Below are 25,151 nucleotides of genomic sequence, written 5' to 3'. Positions count from 1 at the left end.
TTTTTTTTTTCAAAATTGTAAACAAAAATCGAATCAATGAGCTAAAAGATTGAATCAAACCAATTCGAAATACTTTGAATCTCAATTTGGCCCGATCCAATGTGCACCCGTACCAGTTACAACAATAAGGTTAAACTACAATTCGAAATGCTTTGATTCAGTTTGATTCTCAAATTGGCTCGATCCAATGTACGCCCGTACCAGTTACAACACGAAGGATGGGTAATATTGTTTGGAGGGGTTTCCTGGGTCGTATCCCTCCCTCTTCTAACCAGAGAGGAGGGGGACGAGCCCACCAAAAAAAAACACACATGCAGGAAAAAGCACATACACCATAGGGAGGGAAGAATGAAAATTCATTCATGTGCTTCTCACCAGTTGTAACATTTACTTGTTTTTCCCATTGAACCTAGGAGAATATCACCAGGTTGAGGTGATGAATTGGATCCTAATGTGCCCTCCAAAGATTTATGCAAAATGTGCCTGGCATAATTTAGGAAATTTTAGATTGTTTTGAAATGCACACAGTAAAGTGGGATATAAATATTGGGTGTTCACATAATATGTGTTAAAACTAAAGGGGCTAACTATAAATTTCCACACAAAAAAAAGAAAAATTCCTCTCCGACAAATCAAGTAATGATGAGCCAACGAATAACATCCCCTCTAAATTTCCCCGCTCTTTTACAATCTTTTTCGTTCTCAATCTTCGCAATATTCAAATCATGATTGAAAGATTCAAGTTTCTGTTATTTCTAGGGTTTCATCTTCTCTGCTCTTCGCTTCCTCGTTCTCATGGAGAATCCTCAACATGTCTTATGGTTTACAAAGAAGGTGGTGCTCCCGCGGTTTTTCAATCTCCGAAATGCCCTCGTTGGGCTCTCTCTACAGAAGGTTTTCGATGGAGAATGGAGAATTGTGAGTACGCCATGCTTCAGGGAAGAAGAAAACATCACGAGGATCGTGCTTTCTGCGCACTTGACTTGCGAATCCCGTTCCCTGGTTACCCAAATCTTTCTATTTTGATTTATTTATTTATTTTTTAAATTATTGGGCAAATTTTGGTTCAAATTTGGAGTATAATTGGGTTTGTTTGAATTTTGTTGCAAGAGGAGCTTTAATTGTGATATAAACTTAGAATTAAATTATAGGAAAAAGGGAGGCTTGTAATTTGTAAAGGTTTGATCTTGGAAGTAATAGAATTGACATTAAGTAGATCAAGGGCCCCTTTTTTGGCCCTTTTACTTCAAATTTGGAGAGATACTCAGTTTGTTAAATTTTTTAGCACTATTAATGGTAGAAGGGATGGCTTGTAATTTATAAAAGTTTTATCTTGGAGAAAAATTGAATTGGTACTAAGTAGATGAAGGGCCTGTGGATCGCTAAGATATAAATTTTTTGATTTTCTTTTATTCAAAACAATATGGTCGTGGATTTGATAGTTTTGTCTAACTTCGAGCGTATATTTCTCCAAAAAAAAGGAAATTAACGATTTTCTCACATTTCCTATGTGCTCATTACTTACCCTTTACGGAGCACAATCACTTCTTTAAGTACCTGTCTTACTTCTTTAAAAGGAATGTTATTTATGGCACAACTAGGTGGAAGCGTGTTCTACCACAAAATTGAGATTTAAATGCCACTTTCATACTTAGACCTATATGTAAAAAAAAGAAAATCAAAGGTTTTTGTTTACTTAAACATATACAGTTTTTGTTTTTTCTTTCTTAGTCTTGTCTACCAGCATCCAACTCCATAAGGAAGAACGGTCCTAATGCTATTTTGAAAACTTTCCTCTTTAAGATACTCCGATACACATTGATCCTAATGCTATTTTGAAAACTTTCCTCTTTAAGATACTCCGATACACATTGATCGCATAATTTTCTACTAGTGTATCCCCATTTGGCTACCAGGCACCAATTTTTTTTTCTTTTACAAGTAAATTATGTATTAGGAGAAAAGGGATGAATACTACCAAAATTTTCAATTTCGGAAGACTAGAAGTTCCTCAAAATGCTAAAATCCCACCTAAAACAAAACTTCAGAAAAAAGAACCCTTCACAGATGGTTCAAAGTTTTGTTTTAGTGGCAAAATTCCAATTTCCGCTGAGTACAAAACAAGACATTGATAATGTTTTGGATTGTCTTGAAATGTTTTCCTAGTCGAAGCATTGTCTTGAGTCAAAATTTTAGACCTTGTCTTTGCAATCCTTATCTACAAAGTACCAACAAAAGAACAATGCTTTGATCATGACGATCAACATCTTGATCTTCCTCACCATCAAAAATCCAATTGTTTGGTTCTTTCCATATTCCCAAAAAATTGCAAAATGAAGCATGGACTACCATACAACCCACTCATGTGAATAAAATCCATAATACTTGTTAGATAATTCTAGCAACAATGGTTACAATTCTCTCCATTTATGTGGATAATTGAACCAAAATGCTTGTTTTGGATATTTCTTACCTGTCCATTTTAACTATCATCTCAACCCTAATTCCCTATGAGTGCCAATACTAAAGTTTCACCTCATATGTTTTTATTGGTTCTACTTATCATAGAACCCTTGGTTTCCTATGTATCTCTTCATGGTTTTAGTTTTGATTTTACTCGCTTTACATCATTTGCAAATGGCATACTTTTCCTTTGATAGATGAAGGTCCAATGGTTAGCAATGTGAAGTTGGGTTCAAGGGGGTTTGAATCTAGAACGTGGGAACAACACTCCACACGTCTTACCAACTTACCTAAGTTGGCACTTCTCTGCAAATAGCATACTCGAAGGGGCATCTCCTTGAATTTGGGTAGATAATCTTTTCATAAGTGGTTTAGAAAGTGGCCAATCCCTAGTACAAACCCAGTGTATTAAGAAACTCTTTCGTCTCATCTCCAACTGTTCTTAAACTGGTTACGGCTTTAGTGTACATCTTATTAGTAATGTCAATATAGCGACTTTCTCAAGTTTGACTGAAGGACATAAATTCATTTCTGAATACTTTAAAGAAGGGTAAGGTGTATTTTTGTTTTGTTTTGATTTTTTGTTGTTGTTGTCTTTTTTTCTTTTCTCTGAATTCTGATTTCAGAGGAAATTAAAACAATCACTAAAGTTGAAACCTCCTTTCGGTGTACCTACCACAATAAAAACAGAGAAAGAAGATAAAAAACTTATTTAGGGTAGTCTAAATTGTAGGAGAGAGTTCTCATATATACAACTTTTATCTTGAAGCTGACAGAACAAAGGTTAAGCGTTTATAATCTTTTTTGTATATGCTCATCAGAAAAACAAAACCCTCCAAAATGGAAAAAAAAGAAAATAGGGTGGTTTTGTTATGTTCAAAAAATAGAGGACCTTATTTATGAGATACATTCATTTCCAACTTCTACGGCTAGATATGGCTTGTAACATATAAAATTGGATATTGGAGCAGGTAGGACAGGGATCAAGGATGTTAAGGTTGGAATGATAGCAATTTTTGATGGACATAATGGTGCTGAAGCTAGTGAGATGGCTTCAAAGCTTCTGTTGGAGTACTTTTTTCTGCATGTATACTTCCTTCTGGATGGGATATATTCTGTTGCATTGAAGAAATCCACAGGAAAGTTGCTGCATAAGGGAGACCTAGATGTCATTTTTCAAGTATTCAATCCGGAGGAAGCGCACAATCACGATCTGGATCTTGGAAGGTGTGTCCTATTTTGTTTGGTAAATGCATGCAAATGGATGCGGAGGAAGTTTTATTGAGTGGCTTTAGATATATTATAAAGAAATGGGAAAGTTTAGTCACAAAAAACAAAAAATGGACTTGCGTTCTTAAAATTGATGCAGTCAGATTTGAAAATTTCAGGTGTGCCTGATTATTGTATCCAATAAAGAGAACGCTTCAAGGGTTCTCTATGTGATTGAGTTGACCTCACAATTTATATTATCTGGAGCATCTTATATCTGAGGATTTGAGCCCAATAAGTTTACTTTTAAGGTATGATATCTAGACAGTACACTGGTCAGGATCAACAGTTCATAGTCCCACTTGAAAGATCTCGTAGTGAAATATCAGCATGATTGGTACTTATCAAAATATATATATTGGCATGATTGGATGGATTTTTATCCATCTGATCTCAAGACCTTTGGGGAATTTGCTAGAAGTTATTTTATTTTATTTATTTTAAATACTGTCCAAAGGAGTAGAGTGGTATTGGATGGTTTATATTTTAGATCATCAGATTGTGTTGATTTTGTCCTCATAGAGCTCTTATATGGATCCATGAAATGTTGAGTCCCTATCCTTTACCTGTCTTGGATATTGTGATTAAGATCAGTCTTTTAGAGTTTTAAGTATTCAGATTTTAGATTTTCCTTTCGTTTTTTTAAAAAAAATTAAATGATACTAATGAAATTGAGTAGCACTTACATCATGTAACAAGGATATTTCATTCTAAAAATTTGACTATTGGACTCGAATGTTATATTGATGTGTTGGATGCATGCAACTCTTGTTTGTGCAAATACTAACTTGTCAAATACTTCATTCCCAGCCACTATTTACGGACCATTATATGATTTTCACCTATATATTCTTAATCTCAATATAATCTATGTATTTTATGCTTGTGTGGGTTTCAGATTGATTTCTTCAAAGAATGATCGCTCAATATGCAAAGATTGTGAGGTGATCGCAAGGGAGAATTTAACCATACAAGATATCTTAGAGGTCATGAATCCAATAAGAGGTGGTAGGAAAAAAAAATAAAAAGTGCTCAATAATTATGTGGTGGAACATGGAAAGATATTATAGTGTTTTTCGTAGAAAAAATAGTATAGGAAGAAGGAAACGTCGAGCAGAAATTACAGTGACATGGGATGAAATGACCAGTTGTATCAAGAGCGAGGGAAAGAAGTTCATGGGAACCTGAAACATTTTGAAAAAAACGAAGTGTAAAAACTGAGGCAAAAAAAAAATTTCTTTATGGATTGAGGAGATATACTTCAACCCCTAATTTTCTGTTTCAGCCCGTCTTCAGTCTGAATTTTGTCATGCATCAGTCACAGCTTCCGATTCTATTTTTTTTTTTTTCATTGAACCCTCGCTCCTGTAGATACCAATCTGCAATATATTATTTGATGCAGATCATCCTTTAGCCTTTAGTCCACCCTTGTTGACCTTTTAGACTGGGCTTATTAGCTTTTTAAAGAATTATGGATCAAATGTGGTTGTTCCTTATCATACTCTTTTTATTTTCCCTGTTGTTGTGATAATTATCTAAATTACATATCTTGAACATTTAAAACATCAAAGGATACATTATCTCATTCATCATTTTTGGATGGTTTAATTGTCGCAAATGATATATAAATTTGGGTAAGACAGTTGTTATTGCTATTGCAGATCTAAGTGGATGTTGCCCGAAATCTTCGATGGATCATTTCACTTAGAAATCTTGAAGGAATCATTGTTAAGGGCTATCCATGATATCGATGCTACATTTTCTAAGGCAAGTATCAGTTTTGTTGTTTCTGGTTGTTGTATACTTGTCTTCTCCATTACTGTTCCTCCGTTGCTTTGATTTTTACCCATATAGTACATGTAGGAAGCTTTCAGAAAAAATCTTGATTCGGGATCCACAGCCACTGTTGTTCTTATAGTAGATGGTCAAATTTTAGTTGCCAATGTTGGAGACTCAAAGGCTCTTTTATGCTCCGAAAAATTTCAGTCTCCTCAGGAGGTTAAAGGTTAGAATTTTTTGCTAAAAATTGCAGATACTGATTCCATATTGCAACAAAATGGTTTACTGCCATTGTGCTTTCTGTATTTTATGTGTACGAAACAATGTAATTATGCTGTTGCATGCTCTTACCTGAGCCCCAGCACAATTTTTCTACTGTATTTCATGCACATTTTAGGTAAAAATTGATTGGTCCAACAACTCTTTTGAATTGCAGGAACTTTATTGAAGTTGTATAGGCAGAGAAGACGTAATGGTGGTGGTATATCTCTTGTAAATGATAATGGCAACCTGAAGTTGGCAGGCTCCTCTGGTGGATTGACGCATTTTTTTGTTAAGGAGCTGACCAGAGATCACCATCCAGATAGAGATGATGAAAGAGCCCGAGTGGAAGCTGCTGGCGGTTCTGTTGTTGATTGGGCTGGTGTGGCTCGAGTAAATGGTGTGCTAGCTGTGTCCCGAGCTATTGGTGATGTGTCCTTCAAAAGGTGTGTTCTCAAACTGGGAGGATAGTTTATGAAAAATGCTAAATATACTTCCTACAATACTGCATTGACGTGGAGTTGTCACAGAACCATAGATGCTTTCCTCGAGATATGAGTGAAATATCTATGGTTCCATGCTCACTCACCACATTAGCGCATCGTTGAATGCAGTGTTGTAGGAAGTCAGTATAGAACGTCTCTGGTTTAATACATCCTCCCACCCCCTTGGCTACGTTAAGTTGCGCAGGGTGGTAATAATTAGACCATATGAAGGTCAAATTTTCCAATCATCTTTTGGCGAGTTTTCTACAATTACTTGTTCTTTCATGGTCTGCCAATTCTGTACTTTGTATGCGGTAATTCATTCAAGAACTAGAGATGAAGCTTTTCTCATTCAGTTTTACTCTTGATTATTGTCAGTTATGGTGTTATATCTGCACCTGAGGTGACAGGTTGGCTACCTCTTACTGCCAATGATAGCTACCTGGTGGCTGCATCTGATGGCGTGTTTGAAAAGCTGACTACACAGGACATTTGTGATCTATTATGGGATGTGCATACAGAGGGTGGCGAAAAGTCAAAACTTTTTTCTTCATGCATGTACTCATTAGCCGATTGCATAGTAAACACTGCTTTTGAGAAAGGCAGCATGGATAACATGGCAGCTGTAGTGGTTCCTCTGAGACCATCTGTTTATTTGGGGACTCTGTTAAAGGAGAGATATGATGGAGAGGGAAGCATAAGTGCCTCAGTTTCTGGACTGCAGAAGTTCAGCTACACTAAATCAGGCAATGTTTCCCCTTAAACTAATTTCTAATCAGAAAATACAGGCATTTTTTGTCATAAATTTTGTCAGGCAATGTGTACCATAATGTTAGTATTCATAAATATATTTTCTTAACTCCTCTGGGAGAGGAAGAAAACCAACCTTCAGATATATACCATGCAAAAAGCTACCTTTAACTAATGTGCAACTGCAGTCTATTTAGTACTAAAACGTATTTTAGGGAAATGGTTGATATTAGATTGGGAGCTGGAAATATTTGTTATCTTAGACCGACGGGGATTTTCTCATAGAACCACAATTTGTTTGCATGGGTCTGGGGGACCCATTACAAAGTTCAGAATATGAGCTAGCTGTCTACTGGTATATATTACATTTATCAGAAAAAAAGAAGGAGAAAGATAGTGTTCACCCTCAGGTCCTTTCATTTTCAATTATTGTTACTTGAAACCCAAGACTACAAACAAATTCATGTGTCATAGTGCTAGTGGAAGCACTCTTTGTTTAGAAGGAGTAATCTTGGAAGAATAAGCTCATAAGGGTTGAATGATGAAGGGGAGCTTGTCAGGTGCTGCCTTGTTGGGAGATTCTTGAAGTCCAAACCCGAAACATAGATAAGTGCAGATTAGGCTTTGAAGTAGCAGAAGGGTGTTAAGGGATTTGAACTCATATCAACATATGGAATTTTCTAATGGGTTAATACAGAGTTGTCGGCACCGTGGATGATGGTGGCTGGATATCATTGATCTTCTTCTTCATGCATGGTTGGAGAGTGTTCTGAAGGTGAAAAAAAATGGACAACATGGATAACACCATTATTAAGAATGTTTGTAAATTAGAGATGTAGGTTTCGACTTCAAGCTTCAAGATCAGTTCGTGTGGGTAGTAATTATTTGGGATAAGATATTAGCCAGGTTGAGGACGTGTTTTGTTGGAGCTTTCTTCACTTTGATATCTTGCATTTAAGTGGGGTAGTGCTTTTCTTGGATACTTACAGGTGTGTACAGGCCTACAAATAGGAGCTTGAGGGCATGTGCAGAATCCGATGTGATTAGATCTCATAAAAGAAAGGTGGGAAGTAGGGTGACCAGAAGTATTTGAGAATTTGGGGAATTTGTTTTTGGGCATATTCTGATGGATCTCCCACTAGAAGGTAGCTTGCACAATTTTTATTTATTTATTTATTTTTAAATCAAGAAGTAGCTGGGAAATACCAAATTTCAAGGAGAAGGTGGGGGTTCTTTTTCTTTTGAAGAAAAACATGCAATGTAATTAGTGCCAGATTCTATTTTCAATGAAAGATCAACAATGAAATAAACATTTTATTCAAAAATTTCCAGCAAGAACAAACGTCTAGATGGTGGAAAACACAACAACTATGTATATTCTATTGGTTGCAGCAAGAAATGACTATGTATATGATAAAACCTTGCAGATAATCGTTGTGATCAGCAATTCAATAGATGTTTTGTTCGATGTTAAAGATCATGAACGAACAGCGATTCTAATACTACAACGTTGTTCTCAATACAGCAAAGTTAGATCAAATGAAAACCCAACGATAAACACAAACAAACAAAACAAAAAAAAACAAAAAAACAAAAAAAACAAAAAAAAAATGGCAGCAAAGGATGATTTAAATAATGTTCGTTATTAAAAAAAATAATAATACAGCAAGCAACAATGGTGAAAACATAGCAACGTCATTGGTGATGAACACAACAACAAAGAATGTTTCTTTTCAATCAAGCATGTGCAAGAATTTTGAAATCTAAAACAAAAAAAGAAAAGAAAACCTGATTTTCCAGCAATGTTTGGTTGTGAATTGGTGGGAATCTATGGTTGGGGAGCAAGATCTACCCGTCTTGTTCTCCAATCCAATGTCGCCCGAACCAAATCTTCGAAGGATTCCTTCAATAATGATCTAATTTCCAGCAATCTTGGTGCTCTGATACCAAATGATGTGAACCTTCTTGGACTAAGACCTTCTCTTGATGATCTCTTCTAGGAACCCTTTTATTCGAAGGCTTTGAATATTCTAGATTGTTTTAAAACAAATTAAAATGTTGATCGGACTAAAACCCCAAGGAAACTAAGTCCTTGAAACCTCAATCTAATGACACCACAAGGATTGATCACTTCCTTGATAAGTCGAAGAGTCATGTCTTTTCTTCAAGAACTCGAATGAAAACTCATAAAGAACCCATAAAGAAAACATGAAACAAAACTCAAATTTCTTTGAATAAACTTCAAAATCTCATAAGATGTAAATTATCAATTGTGTTTCAATTACAAAATGAGGTGTCCTTTTATAGACAAATTAGATCAAGATTAATTCTAATTAGTCATTGGAAAAATAAAGAAAGTCTAATTAGTCCTTAGGAAATAAAGAATTCAAACTAAAGACAATTAGAACATAAAAATTCCCAATTAACCCTTGTATTCAAATTGATCTCTTGCATAAAAAGGTAGTTGACCATCCTTGATGAAACTTTGATATCTCCGAAGTTAGCCTTAGAATCTTCTAGAATGGCCTCTTTGTATTGGACTTCCACAATCAAGCCTTGCAATGCCTCTTCCATCCGCTTTGTCCTTGCCCTAGTCATCGGACCGCCAATTCCTTGCAATGGTTCTTGAGAAGACTTGGAAACAGCAACTCGATCTCCATTATTTCCTAGCTCTGAATCTGATCCATTTTATATCAAATCTCGTTTCAAATATCTAAACCTGCAAAACAGTAATGGTTCAGGTTGGAGGTAAAAGAAAATACAAGGATTATCTTTGACCAAATTGAGGAAACCTTTTATTTTTTGAAAAAAAAATTCTGTTACCAGAAAAAGTTTTCCTAGCTCTTCATTTTTAGGCTAACCCAGCCTAATAAAAATATTACTTGTGTCTTAATGTTAGTTACTAAGGAATAAAAAACATCTTTCACTTGTTCTTACATTTGGCGCTTACATGGGTAAAACACACGGCGTTTTTGCTTTGACAACCTTGCTTCAGATGTAATACTGTTTAATAATCCCATTATTGAATATGAAATTGGTTTTGCATTGCATTATGTTTCTATTTTTAACCCAAACATTTCCTGAAATATATGTCCTATTTTATGGTACCCTTTACGTTGAGGTTAGGGATTGAATCCCAGCTTACCCACCAAAGATCTGTACCAGTTTTATTTTCCTATCTGAATCATATTTTCCTGTCATCTCATGCTTACTTTGATCAGATGTTTTCACTGACTTGATCATATTTTATGACTCTTCTCAGCTAATGTTATCACTTCTGGCCTTGTACCAATAGAGTATGCTTCTCAAGTAATGGCCAATTTCAACAGGTTATTGGTAAGGCTGAAATGCAAGCACTGCTAGCTCTTTCTGTCTGTCTGTTGACTTCCATGTGATTTTCTTGTTTTCCAAACTTGGATGATTTAGTTTCAGAGTTTGCTTGAGCTTAGTTTACAATTTTCATTTTTCTGTTGAGAGGAATTGTGCAAGTCTATGTCTATCTAGCTTTTGTTATCACTTAGTGTATACCATCGGGTCCCATCTCTTGTACTCTATGGATTCATCTCCTAGTATTTCATGATTTAGTAGACCAATGTTACCGGATTCGTTCGTACTATGCCGAACCGAGAACCAGTATGAAGCAAACTTATTAGCTGTTGGGTTTGTACTGGGTTCTTGGAAAACAGTGAACCCATGTACCCTGTCTTTTGGTCAATATTAGTGATACCCCATCTTTTGGAAAATATTCTGCCCCTCCACGTTGGTCAATATTAGAGATACCCGTGTTTTCAAATGGATGACATTACCTGGTCTTCTTCTCGGAGACTAACATAAATGACCTAAATGCCTCTATGAAACTACCTCAACGAACCAGGTTCATTTTAGAGTAGCAAACCGCGAACTGGAATTCGACCCAAGCCAACCGACAAACGAAGTAACATAGGGGTAGACCATTTTCATTTGGTAGTCTCCTTGTGTTGGCATTACTATTGAGATGGGTTTCGTACTTTCATTTGAACCTCTCCATTAGTTCTCCCTCAACCAAAGGACCCTCATGCATCCTGCTGCTTTGATAACATGGTATTCCTTAATTTATGTTTGAGAAAATCCTTCTGATGAAAGGAAAAACTGGAAATTTCATTGCATGATGTAGAAATTAATTATCACTTATCTGAAAAAGGAAATTTTCTTTGTTATTTCTTGACAGTAGAGACTGTATCTGACTTCTTGCTTGCTTTTGCCAGAGTATGTTTGGCTGGTTATGAGGATGACTGTAGCATTATTTAGAAGCTTATTTTCCACCACTTTCACAGGCTTATTGCTCAATACCAATACCTGATTATCTGGGAGATCCATAAATGCACTTTTTTCTAGAAATTTTAGGCTTGACTTTTTTCTTATTTTTATGTCCATTACTTCAAAAGTAATTGTGATTGGAAATGAGAAAAGGGCTTTTCTTGTTTCATAATAAAAACTGTGGAAACTGTTAACAAGTTGGTTTCTTAGTTAATAGCTTATTTAGAGCTTCTAAAAATCAACCTAATTCTTAAAGATTTATTTTTTATTGATAAACCCTGTTTTTAATGAGATCAGTAACTTGATGATGGTGGGAATCGAACCCAGGTCTATGGTATCATTACCCATAGACTTTACCAACTAAGCTAGCCAGCACCTTCTTAATTCTTAAAGATCCGGGGTCGGCTAAATGAATCCGGTTCCTCCATTCCACTCTGTACAAAGCCAAGTCTTTTGTTACTGGAAGTTTGTTCATATCTGCTTGATCTATCGAAAAAAAAAAAACTAATTACCATGCCACCCTGAAATGTTGTTTTTGGGTTTCAAATTCATTAGAATTATACCTTGGGGTATTAACACTGATAGGTAACTGTATTCTTGCGACTGCTAAAAGAAAGGATATCTCATGCTTAACTTTTGAAATATTTTCCCCAAATTTATTGTGCGGATGTTTCATGTTTTACGATGTTTTGTTGCTTGAATCTCACTTCAGGTTGAAGGAGCACATGGAAGATTTGGATTTTTCTATTTATATAAAAACCTTAATGAAAACATGGACTATATGTTTGGAGCACAAAATGATGACTGGGAAGATGAAGTATATGATCGACCACAGGCTTTACCTGGAGCCCTTGGGCACCACCACAGTAAGTATTGTTGCATCTGTTATTACTTTACTCTCTAAAATCCATTTTTATTGTTGTATGGAAATCAGTTCTTTATTGTTACACTACTCTTATTGATTCCTTGTTTATGGCTGGAAATTTCTGTATGCATGATAGATGCATTTTCAATGGATAATATTCTTAATTTTTAGATTTTTCCTTGCAATTGCAACCAAAAAAAAAAGCGAGTGATAGATATTGCTTGATGGTTCCATAACCCGTCTTTCAAATACCAAATGTCTGTATTGTGATTTTTGTCATGAACTTGTATTCATCTACATGGAGGCATTGTAAATGTTCTATCTATTGTTTTCAGGTGGTCCTTTAAATTTTTATAGTGACCAAAATTCGTGCTTGCACTTTGGGGTGGATATTGAAGGAGATAAGGGCCAATGTGTAAATCCCGAAGGTTTTGCTAGATTTCTTGCATTACTTGAATCAATTCCTTTCCCTGACAGTGGTTCAAATTCTTCTGGGTTATTTGGATATGACACACATGCCTCGAGGTAAGATTCTTCAGTTTGTAGCTCTCAATTGCGTTAACTTTCTTAAGACATTATACATCAAAAATTTATTCCATTGTTCTTATGGAGACATCATCTTAACATTTCTATAAACCATAACTTAATAAAAGCATGTTTTTGATATCAAACCATAGTTGGGTTTGATTGTTGATATTGGATGTAACATCTTTATGTTAGTTCTTAGCTTTAAATGTCAAACTTTATTCTAGAGATTGATAATTAGAAATGTTATTTTTGTATTGTAATTTTCATGAAATGTTATGTTTTCTTCTGTTTTTCTTGTAACAATTTCTGAAGACTAAAATTCTTGTTGATAGGTATGTATTAAAGAGAAGGTTTGGTCGTGGATCATATGGTGAAGTTTGGTTGGCTTTTCACTGGAATCGTTCTCAAGATGGCGATGTTTTGAATTTGATCCACCCAAACAAAACTTGTTCAGTTAATAACTTTCATCTTGACGTGAATGGGAATAACACAAGTTCTCAAACTAATTCGTCCAGTCATCACTGTCATACTGGTCCCGACGATGCCGATTTTTTCATTTTGAAGCGTATAATGGTCAGTCATTAAGATCTCTCATCTTATTTTTCGATATTTGGTAAGTAGATCTATATTCCGTATTCTATTAAGTGAAAGAGAAACATTTTTGAGTTTCAAATAATCTGAGTGCTTTCGAGCCTACATCACTTCGGACTTCTTGACAACCGTTGCTCTGGTGCTTTCTTGACAACCATTGTTAAGTAATTTTGTATTGCTTACACTTCTATTATTTTTTAGATTATCATTATTATAAAAGTTGAATTTTTATCATTATAACTAGAAAGGTTTTGGTTTCTAATATTATATTAAATAGGGAAGCATATTAGTTGATTATAATGTAAATGCTTCCTATCACCCCCACTACCCGACATTTTGACGCCCACTACCTCACTCGCACTCAATCTGCAAGTAGTCCTACTCGTGTTTGGACTAAATGCACTAGAGGAGGTTCATTTCGATGCCTTTCACACTGAATGCAGATTTTCCTAGCCCGAAAGTTGAAGGCGGGTTTGGAATCCTAGTCATGGTAATCGGTGCTCACAGACTTTAATAAACTTAGCAAGCTGGCACCATCACTGACCTGATACAGGGGTGTGCTGATCTATTGGTGGTCCACCTCATTTTTGGAGTTTAAAAAGGTCTTTTATTTCAAGTTTGGTATTTAGGGGTGAGACATTGTAATTGGACAGCTCTTTTTCCTTGTCCAGTTTCCTTGTATTTACTGTAGATCTAACTTACTCTGTTCTTGGGGAAATATAGCCTTTTTGGCTAATTCTTAATGCATCATACTTAGTAAAAATGATCAGGAAAAGTTCAATATGTGGTATGTATGGTATGGTTATGGGTGTGTTACAAGGGAACTCACCGTGGGACCAATTCAGTTGATTCTTTATTACAAGGGCTATCTGGATTTGCCAAATCAGGCTCATAGGGAAACAACCCCATCTAAACATGGCAAGAAGGTTGCTACTTTGCATTGACAGTGCAGCCTGCTTTTGCCTTTTTAAATTTTTTTTTTAATTTTATATAATAAAAATGTATTCAATGAAGCCACCGATTTAGATGGACATACATGTAATGTTCTTTGTGCTTCTATTCCTGGTGTAAGCATATTTTTCATCATAAGAAATGAAGCCTCTACTATGTAAGCTTTAAACTTCCTGACTTTCTTCTGCTTCACGTAACTATTGTTGAAAACAACTATTAGTGGTTTAATTGCAGTAACATTTGTTTACTGTGATTTTGGCATTTGCAATCTATCATTCTACGGGTTTTACCTTAAGAAAGATGCTTTTAGTTGATTTTGTTCTATTGGTCTGCAATCTATTTATTATATTTGTGCCTTGCACCTTGCAACTTATGTAGCAGGTAAGTTGATTGGAAAAACTGTTTTTATGTTTTTTTACTTTTAATTATGATATTTTTTCCAGATTCTTGTTTGACTTTTAATGGTTGATTAATTTATTATGCTTCATGAAAGCATAAGGAGTATGCTACACATTGGTGTTTTACTAGCTATTGAATCTTGAGTCAGGTTTAAGAGAGGCTGTTCGTTTAGAATAAGAGTACTTCTGTTTCTAAATTGACTTTTAATCCATGAAATCTTATTGCAATAATGAATTTGAAACAGGTGGAGAGAGGAACTGCTGTTTACTTAAGTGGATTACGGGAGAAGTATTTTGGGGAGGTTTTCTTAAATGCCTCTGTGTCTCTTGGAGGTTTGCTGTCAGAAGGATTGTCATATTCATTTTCGAAAGAAGCACAATATGATAACCAAAAGCTTTTAGAAGCAAACAAAGCGATTGAAAATGAGATAGGAGACATGTGGAATCAAGAAAACATATTCCCAGGTTCATTTAGGACGCATAGCGCTGTCTTCGAAGAAGGTTTGAAACATATTGCTAGATACGTTGAGTCATTTGAATCTCGATCAAAGGAAATATGGCTTGTATTTCGAAATGAAGGCGTGTCCCTGTCGAAGCTGATGTATACAACTGAAGAAACAGACAAAGAAAAGGATGAACAAGTAAACAATGTTCAGGTACTGCATCCATCTACATGGTGGCATTGGTTGAGGACAACAGAATCAGGGAAAGAGGAAATGCGCAACCTTATATGGCAGTTGGTATGTCTGGATCAGAATTGTCCCCTTCAATTTAATAGGAATCATTTGGATAGCTTTGGGCCCTTTTGAAAATGTTAGCTTTTATGGATTGATTGTTTGAGTAACTTAGCATTGAATGTGATGCATATACACAAGGACTTCCAAGCATACCTGTTTCATGCATGGATGCATCATTCCTCGGCTGCATGAAAGGCATGTAATTTTACTGATGGTTGACCATACATCTCTGGCATCTGGTATTGCTAGTTGATGGAGTTTGCTGTAATAGAAAGTTACAAAATTGCTAGTAATAATCACAGCAGTCTTTATTATCATCTCTAATGGTGTCATGTAGGAGTACACATTCATTGTTTCTAGGAATATTTATTCTTTTTTCTTTTGTTTTTGTGTTCTTCAACTTTGAAGAAAATACAAAACTTAAGCTGAAAAATTAAATATTTGAATAAATGATTAATTTTACTTGTGGTAAAGTCTGTCTGACAAGTGGGTATGATTCGGTGATGAAAAATACTTAGAAAATGGAGTGTCCTTGTTACATAAGACTGTCAGCAATGACATGCATCGAAAAGAAAGAAAAAGGAATAAATATCTGTAGTCACTAAAAGGAACAATTTAGTATTCTGAAAAAATCAGAAAGATTTGACTGTGACACAACTGAAATATTGCATTAACTATTGAAAACGTCACATAGATCATCTAAAATCATAATCAAACCCTAATTTTATGTTGGTCATATGACTGACTAAATCAAGTGCACTGGTGGTTACGTGGACAGGGCCTTTCTTGGCCTGGTCAACTATTTTTTATCGGATATTTCTCCCTAGCCAATCACACCGTGCTGCTGCCTTGACCGACTTATTCCGACCTTGGCATTTGTCAGAAAGTTGTCAAGCTGCCTTCATGGACTTGAAACAAGCGGTGGTCTTGGTTGACTTGGCTGAAACTATAAATGAAACATAATAATCTGCTTTTTTGATCGAGATAACTTTGTGAGACAAAAGAGGCAACTGGATTTTCCTGAATACAATTTGGAAGAAAGATGAAGGAAGGGGTAAGCAAAGAAGAAGATTTTGGGTATTAATCATTTTTAGTTTGAAATCTTATTCAAAATGTGACTTTTTTTTTTGATAAATAAATAAAAAATCAAAATGAGACTACTAAATTTCAGTGATTTACTAATCAAGGTATAATAATGTCAAAAGTTTTAACTTAATCCCTGTAACATTTAAGCTCAATATTCAGATTCTAAATCCCTCATCAAAATATGCTTGTTAGTGGGGTTTAAAGTGGTTGATGTTGAACTGATGTTCAAAGACATTTAGATCTGTTTCTACACTATTAAAGTCTTTGAATTTGTTTCTAGGTTAATTATTGCTTTCTCAGTCAGTTTTTTCATTTCTACTGGTTTACTGTTTTATAGTGATATAGCTTATCAATTCTTTTTTTTTTTCCTTTGTTTAGTTGATGGCGCTCAAGTCCTGTCATGATCGCAATATCACCCACAGGGATATTAAACCTGGTGAGGACAATGGACTTTATTTTGTGTTAAAGCTGTTCTACCATAAATATTTATAAGAAAAAGCTAGTGATGCTGCTAAGGATATTCTTTGGCTTGCCTTCTTTGTTCAAGACCCAATTATTTGTAGCCTATCATGAGCTCTGATAATTGGACGAAGCTGACCAGTCAAATAATTGTCTGGTGCAACCCAATGACCATCATTATTCATTGTCTAAGTAGAGAAAAAAGGGAACTCTTTAAATTAACAGACATTTGAAATTGTGGCGTATTTGGCATTATAATACCAATTCAGTCTGAAGATCTGATTACTTGGAAAGTATTTAGAGTTCAAGAGTATTGCTCGTTGAAACACAATGCTCCTGTTGTTGCTTTGAATAAACAGACATTTATATGTATCTATGCAATTATGTTTGCATGTGTATATGCATAAATTACATATGCACTTATGAAGAGCTTTTTTTGTTTATAAAGATTTTATAAATGATAATTTAGACATTCAAAAGTTATGTTAAAGAATTACTTTATATGTCTTGTCTGGCAGAGAACATGGTAATATGCTTTGAAGATGAAAACACTGGAAGATGCTCGAAAGGAAGTTCAATAGGAGATAAGCGCTATAACACCAAAATGTACTCAGCTCTATAATTTCTTTCTTTTAGGCTACTCTCCTCTTGCTGTTTCTTTGTTTAAGGTTGTCCCAAATGAACCGACCTCATAAACTAGGCTTTATTTTCCACATATTTGCTCCCATGGGTTAGTTATCTCAGCCTGAGCCATCAGTAGGCTTATGCTTTGACCCGTGTGTCATGGGGCACGTGGAATCCCATGTGAATTAGAAAGGGATTCCTTTCAAGGCTAAATAATTCTGGGTGATTGATAACCCAGTTATCCCAGCCTGATGTTGGTTTTTGTGTATTTTGATTGTGTTTTATGGTTCTCCCGTTTTATATTTGTGAAGTTGAAACATAAGAGAAAGATCTAAGTTTTCATTTCATCACTGTAAACTACAAATAAATTGCCAATGTTATGCTGCTAATTTTTATTTTATTTTTGTTCTTATGTCTATCCCTTTGGTGGTAGTTTAATTTCTGATATAAATATCATGATAGTCAAATATTAATGAAGAATTATGCATCCTTTGGCAATATATTTATGCGTGTTTCATTATGCACTTGCAAGTGTATCAAGTTGTTATGTGTTTGGTTCCATCAGTTTTTCTATCTTCGTGATCTCAATGGTGTTGAGGATAATTGTGATAAAATTTGCCCCTCCATGGGAGTTGGTTTGGTTGTCCATAATTATCTTTGACGGGTGTAACTGTCTAATGCGGTCCTTCTAAGTGACTAGCTTCCCCGACAGTGTGAGAACATTGAAGCACGAATTATCGTCATTTACAAGATTGGGAATACCTCATTGTTATTTGGTTTTCTGTAGGGTCACACCTCGATAATTATGGTTTTGCATGAATTGCATGATATTATATAATTATATAGTAGTCTGTCTGCAACATAAACAAGCAAGGCATCTATGTTTTTCCCAGGTTACCTTGGGTTTGCTATTATAGTATTGAGTAGTTTGACAATGCTTCTATGGTTACATCTACTCGAAGAGTTATAGAAAGAAATAATTAAGCATTAAAAATGATAATAGTACATGCAGATGAAAGGTAGATTTCCAAATGCATATGCTACTATAATTTCTTTGTTAGACAAGACGATGATTAAATCATTTCTCTCCTATTTTTCAGGCGTATTATTGACTTTGGTAGTGCAATTGATGAGTTCACTATCAAGCATCTCTATGGGTCGAATGGACCCTCTAGGTATGAGTCATTTTCACGAATGAGAAATAATATTTGTACTAGTCATATAGATTCTTTTATATGTCAAGAAACGCTTTTGATGGATGAGTACGTGCAAACGTTTTCAGAGGCTTGTACATAGTCGAAGACCACACATTGATTATAGGTCTTGAAAGTTTTTGTAGTCATCTAGTTTTCAACCACTAACACAATATGTACAAATAACATACACCAAAATAGTTTTCCTGGGATTATGGCAATTAATCCATCCATAATTGGTACAAAAAGCACACGCTTAGTACATGTCCTTGGTGCAATCCTTTTTAATTGCGACCATGCTTGTCTTACCACCAATTGTTCTAACACTAGTTACTACTTCAGCATACATATCTTTAATAACATCAATGGACTCAATATGAAGCTCCTTTTATGTATAATAAATATTATTTTTCAATCTCATTTTCATGGTTATACCCAACACTGTATCAAAAAGTTCATCATTTTGTCTATATTGGGTAGGATTTCTCTTCCCTTGCAGTGATGTCAAAGGGTCTAATGCTGAGGAGAATCCCGTATGGTCATTGAACATTTAAGGTGATAGCACAAGAATTCCCAACTAAAACTAGTTTTTTGCTGGAAGTCTACATATTAATAGTGAAAAACTTGATGATGAGACTATCATGTTGGTGAACCCTGTCCAAAATCCTTGTTCATCCTTATTTTACATGCTAGAGTTCTATGATAATAGGTGATAAACAAATGGTGAACCTCATCCAATATCTTTGTACATCCATTTCGAACTCAACTATACTGGATCTAAGTCTTTTCCACCCTTCCATCTAATTTCAAGATGCAATTTTTTTTATCTGTTTTTTTCAAGATCAATTTTTTATTTTTTTTACAACTATGCCATGACCAATTCTTCCCCTAGTCAATGTTGATGGGCCCACTAGTAAAGAATAATTTATCATAGAATGCAGCTACGAGATCATTGGAGAACTCCCAGCTAAAGATAAATTTATGTTGGAAGTCCACATTTGATTTTGTTTAAATGCCTGACCTCCTCTAGTTGCTTCAACTTTGCCTTATTGGAATATTCTAATTTTCATATTTAACATCATTAAAATACACAATCAAAGGAGTCTTTGATCTAGCTTTTTTCCCATGCATGCTCTTTTTTTGACTTGAAAACCTTTATTGGAGTGTTTATTTTTTCCTTTTAAGAACCTCTTAAAAGTTAAAAGCAACAAACATAGAAAAAAAATCAAGATCGAATTATTTTTGAACTCTTCTCATCAGTTTTGAAGGTTCTGTTCTGAGCAGTAAGATGCATTGAAATATTTTAGACTAACTTCACTTAGTCAACCGTGAATCTTCAAGATTCACCAAACAAGTGGTGCCACTCTTCACATCAATTATTTCTTAAACCCAAGGGAATTGGCAAGGGATACATTTACTAATTTTAGTTTAACTTATTCTCCCCTAGAAACTCTTTTCGAGAATTTGAATCCTCTCCCTGCTTTCTGTTCTGTCTTTCGACTCATGTTGCTTTTATAATTTCATAATTTGATTTAACTGAACTACAATTCTTTTTTTTTTTTTTTGATGAGCAAAGATTTTATTGAGGGTGGCTGAGGTGACCAACCCAAAAGAAACTAAAGATTACAATGAAAAAGACCGAAGAAAGGGAAAAATAGCTTACCAACTAAGCAGCTGTCAAACTACAAACACTATCCCATCTTACTAGAAAATCTTTAAAGAAAACCCCTCCAAATTCCTAAAAGACTTTACCCCAAAACAACAACAAAGATAAAACCAAGAGGATGATGTCTTGAACACAGAGCTCTTTTCCTTCAAAGATATGACTGAACTAAAAATTAATTAATTAAATTATATCAACCTGTTCTTTTTATGGATTTTCACTATATTTCCTCGTGTCGTTTTACTATTTATTTATTTATTTATTGTCTTTCAGATCTGAACAGACGTATGAGTATACTCCTCCAGAAGCCTTTCTGAATTCCACATGGTTTGAGGGGCTAACTAGCAAGAATTTGAAGTATGTCAAGTTCCTTTAATAGAATTGTGGAAAAGTCAATAATTGACTCAATTTATCTCTTCTTTTTTTTTTCAAGAATTTAATATTTACTCTTATCATTTTCTTAACTCTGAACTGCAAAATTTTTATCGTCATCTAGAACTCTATATTTGTTCAAACACATTGCTTTATGTTGGATGGACTTTATTTTTGAACAGCCAGTATTTATTTTCTTTGACAGGTATGATATGTGGAGTGTGGGTGTTGTGATGTTAGAGTTGATCATAGGATCACCCCATGTTTTCCAATTAAATTCTCGAACCCGTGCTCTTTTAGATCAGCATCTTGAGGGTTGGAGTGAAGCCACGAAGGAGCTTGCATATAAGTGAGTCCTACCTTTATGAAGTTACGTGAATAGACATTTATTGATTTATAGGCTCTCTCTTCTTTTTTTCCTTCCAAGAGTGAGCATGAATTAGATGTGATGGTCAAGCGTTTTTCATATAAATATCCTGGAATATTCACAGAAAAGACAACCATCAGATAAGGCTAAAGGTGTTAAATACATCGACACTGGTGAAATGAACACATTTGACTTGCATACGTCTTACAAAAGTTCTTACATTTTTGGCCTTCCTCTCAATCTTTTTGAGCCTTCAACCTGCACTTAATCACTCCTTTTCCCAGGAGTTATTGGTCTCCACCATTATAAAGCTTTAGGCTTTCATTGGCAGACCTAAGCCCATATTGGAGGGATTGACATGTACCTGAGAGATGCCTGGCATTGCGACCTCTTAAATGTTCACTGTATTACATTGGTAGTAGACTATTTCTATTTAATTGATAGGTAAGAAGAGCATTGGGTGCATTGAGGAAATAGATGTGCTACAAATCCCTTTTTACACTTTCTATAACTGCCCAAAGCTTCTTGACCATAATGGGTACCTTCAAACAAAGCAAACCTGGAAGGTACTTTATAAGATCAACCGTGTGGACATGTCAGCATGGCCGTGCCATCTTCTTTTATTGTTCATGCCTGATGCTTACACTTGTCCTTGAACGATTTACATCAATAAGATTATGGTCTCTACATTCAACAATGCAATTAATTGCAATTGAAATATTGGAGTTATGAACTTAGTATTACCTTGTTTGAAAACATTGTGGTCCTTGCCTTTGTCCACTTTTTTTCCCCTATTGTTATGTCAGAAGTTCCAATTAAGCTATCCTATAACATTATCCTATCAAGTTGTTAAATTATTGCTCTCATGCCATTTAAAAGTTAATAAAACCAAGGTCTTTTTTCTGTGGAAATTCTTGTTCACACTCCGACATTTATACTTGTTTCTTACTATTCAGTCTTGAGGATATCATGATGTGGACAGTGTGGATTATATGATCGACCAGCTATGCCTAATCTGTATTGTTGTGTTTTGGTTCCTCACACGATCATCTTTGCTTCATGTAAAATAATAGTTTTACTCTATGAAAAGAGAATGTCATTTATATGTTTTCATTTAAGTAAGTTTTGTGGGTAAAATGTAATTTTCATTTATCGTGGTGTCAGATTTAGATCATTCATGGAGATGTGCATCTTGATCCCTGGGAGTTCGACAAAATGTCATCGGAGTCGGGATATGAAGGATTGTGTGAGTCTACCATCTTTTCCATTTATACTCTTTGCTTGTTATGGCTGCAAATTGGTGTAAAACACTACAAATTTTCTTCTAGTGCTTGCTTTCCCTGTTGACAATTTGCATGCCCATTCTCTTAAGGAATGCACTCAGAACTTCAACATCCAAAAATCATTGCAAAAGACTGCAAATTTGCAAAGCATACCAAGACACGGTACATGGAGTGCAACTTTCTTAAGGACACAAAAAGAGAAAATGGTCTTGTGAATTTGATTGTCAGAAAATAAGCCAGAGCCAGTTTTGTTTTCTTGGTTTTATTATCCTAGTGATGGAGAAATTTAGGATGATGTTTCCCATAGAATTTAGGGGTAGCCTTGGTAAGTGATAAACTAAGGGTAAGTGTTTTGAGATGTTTTGATCATATTGAAGACTTGTAACAGCCCAAATAGAAGGAAGGTGCAAATTAAACCTTTTAAAAAGCGAGAGGAAGACCAAAACGGATGAGGGTTGAGATAGTGAGGACAGATTTGACACTTGAATTAACAAGAGGCATTGATTTAGTTTTTTTTTTTTCGAAAGGGGAACCCCTAATTTTGGGATGAGTCTGATGATGATGATAATATAAGGTCCCTAGAATTTCTTTGAAAATTATTTAAAAAATGTAATAGAGCTTTGATCTCTGCTTCATTTGAATCCACAATGCCTAGTGGACCATATCACCTCAAGAATTTCACCATCCCCATTCCTACAGGCCACCCCATGGGGATCCCTGAGCTTGAGTCGTGAAGTTGTTAAGCATCACAATTGGCTGACCAACATAGATGGTGTTCTCCCCGGGAGCACTGTTAGTTCGAAATTGTACAGTACGAAATAACATAAAAAAGATTTTTAAAAAATAAAAAATTGCATACCTTCCACTCAAATTGTTTCTTTTTGACTGGGATCGATAGGAAATTTGCATCTGATTGGATTTCATCCAAATCAAATGTAGTAGTATACCATGCTTATGTCCTTAAATAACTGGTCTTCATCTAGCTAAGTAAGGGCTAAGGGTGAAACGGCCCGTTTCAGACGAACCTTAATGGATACGAAGACATTTACCTTTAATCCATGCATTACACTTGGATTCACATATCATATTTTAGAAATTGGAGTGTAGGATGGTGGTTTCATACCCTTTTTTTCCTTACAACAAGTTATATCTCATTAAAACTTCAAAGATTCAAACCTTGGGCCTGTCATCCTGTTTTTTTAACAGCAAGTTATATCTTACTGAGACTACCTTGAGGGCATGCATCCTTGCTCATGAAAAAAAGTAAAAATAAAATAAGCTTGTCATCCTTGTATGCATATACAAATATCATGCATGTATACTAACAGTTCATCTCTTGGAATCAAGAATGGAGTTTGGCCAGCATCCTGGAAATGCTCTGAAGAGTCCTTTTCAAATCAAGTGAAGAGTAGAGATCCTCTAAAATTAGGGTTAGTTGTGGATGCCAATGCTCTTTTTTCCCCTCAATTAAGCCACAATATATTTACTTTACAATGTCACCAAATGTTATTATGCTACTTACTGTAAAGCTTTTGTCAATATTTTCAGGTTTCCAAATATTTGGGCTTTGCGGTTGGTGCGCCAGCTGTTACGATGGGATCCAGTAAGTCTTGCCACTGAAATTTTTTATATTTTAATCATATTGGAGCACGTTTAGATTGGCTTATAGTAGAAAAAAATTAGAGATAAAGAGATGGTCTTTTTTATGGGTTCTTTCTTCTGTAACTTAGGGTTGAAATGGAATCTTATATGATAGATCAGGGATCATCATTTTAGCATTCAAGGACTAGTATGAAGGTTCTTGTAGGATCATCAGTGTGACAGGTGGATTGCCACTTTCTTCAGAAATTAGAATTTCAGTAGCCCTCTCTAAGATTGTCTTTATTTTATTTAATTTAATGTAATTTTTTTACCTAAACTCATTGATTATCATATATATCACTCTTGGATTTAAAGTACATTTGAATTACAGGAGGATCGGTTGAGTGTTGATGAGGCTTTGAAGCATCCTTATTTTCAAACTACTCCTCAGACATGACCATGTGGATAACACTTGCTAATTTTCCATCGCTTAAAATGGTACTCTCCTATTCTTTCTTCGGCGTAACTTTATAATAGTACAATATTTTTCTCTTATATTACCACTTGAACATAGAAACTTGGTATCTCCATTCATTCCATGGGCTTTTAAATCATTTGCAGTTCATTTCCTTACATCCCTGAAGCTAATCTTCATGTTCTGCAAGGTATTACATTTACAACAAAAAAATACCATATGTAAAATATTTTACGTCGGGTCTAGAGACATTTCTCCCTCCTTCGACAAGGGCATAGGTGATGGAGTGCTACAATTTGTCAGGTCCCACAAATTTTTTACCCGAGGTTGACCCATTTCTGTAATCCAACCTATTGTTCTCCTTTGAACCATGGAAGAGAAAAGTCTGAATGGTTCAGTAAATACTAAATATTCTTGATGGGACCCATAGATTTGTACAGAGGAAGGATAACTTCTTCCTATCCTAAGGTTTTGTTTCTTTAATTCTTACAAGTAATACAAAATTTTCTGTATTATCCCTTTCTACTCATCTATGTTTGTAATAGCAAATGCTGAGTTTTTATTTTTTATTTTTATTTAATCCATTTTGTTGTGATAGGGTTGATTTATGTTGGTTTTTAGGTGGAAGGGGCATTTGGTTCAGATTAGATTCTGATTCTAGATTCTAATTGTGGA

General features: G+C 35.0%; 1 protein-coding gene across 6 annotated transcripts; it reads left to right on the top strand.

The window, feature by feature from the left end:
• The first annotated feature begins 600 nt into the window (after positions 1–600).
• On the top strand, positions 601–25,045 carry LOC147402237 (kinase superfamily protein). 6 transcript variants are annotated; one of them, XM_086443835.1, is made up of 21 exons: positions 604–1,002; positions 3,435–3,690; positions 5,394–5,499; positions 5,596–5,737; positions 5,948–6,218; positions 6,636–7,003; positions 10,270–10,343; positions 12,016–12,169; positions 12,504–12,693; positions 13,029–13,269; positions 14,882–15,376; positions 16,838–16,895; positions 17,437–17,524; positions 18,643–18,717; positions 20,672–20,755; positions 20,976–21,119; positions 22,302–22,383; positions 23,768–23,850; positions 23,969–24,023; positions 24,393–24,499; positions 24,623–25,045. In XM_086443835.1, the coding sequence occupies exons 1-20, from the start codon at positions 726–728 to the stop codon at positions 24,456–24,458; spliced, it is 3,309 nt and encodes a 1,102-aa protein (XP_086299961.1). In that variant the 5' UTR covers positions 604–725; the 3' UTR covers positions 24,459–24,499; positions 24,623–25,045. The 6 variants fall into 6 exon arrangements, 4 of the variants coding, with proteins under 4 accessions (XP_086299963.1, XP_086299961.1, XP_086299959.1 ...); XM_086443833.1 differs by having other exon boundaries at positions 24,393–25,045; XM_086443836.1 differs by lacking the exon at positions 3,435–3,690 and having other exon boundaries at positions 867–1,002; positions 24,393–25,045.
• The last annotated feature ends 106 nt before the right edge of the window (positions 25,046–25,151 follow it).

The sequence above is a fragment of the Akebia trifoliata genome, chromosome 5, assembly GCF_017979445.1.
Source record: "Akebia trifoliata isolate Shusen 1 chromosome 5, ASM1797944v1, whole genome shotgun sequence".
Classification (NCBI taxonomy): domain Eukaryota; kingdom Viridiplantae; phylum Streptophyta; class Magnoliopsida; order Ranunculales; family Lardizabalaceae; genus Akebia; species Akebia trifoliata.
The sequence above is the reverse complement of the archived record's forward strand: the minus strand, read 5'-3'. Positions and strand labels throughout refer to the sequence as shown.

Bases quoted from the DNA above. Each gene is read 5' to 3' on its own strand.
- LOC147402237 (XM_086443835.1), top strand. From the start codon at position 726: ATGATTGAAAGATTCAAGTTTCTGTTATTTCTAGGGTTTCATCTTCTC. The intron at 6,219-6,635 runs GTGTGTTCTCAA...GATTATTGTCAG, and splicing joins GGTGATGTGTCCTTCAAAAG to TTATGGTGTTATATCTGCAC. The intron at 7,004-10,269 runs GCAATGTTTCCC...GACTCTTCTCAG, and splicing joins GTTCAGCTACACTAAATCAG to CTAATGTTATCACTTCTGGC.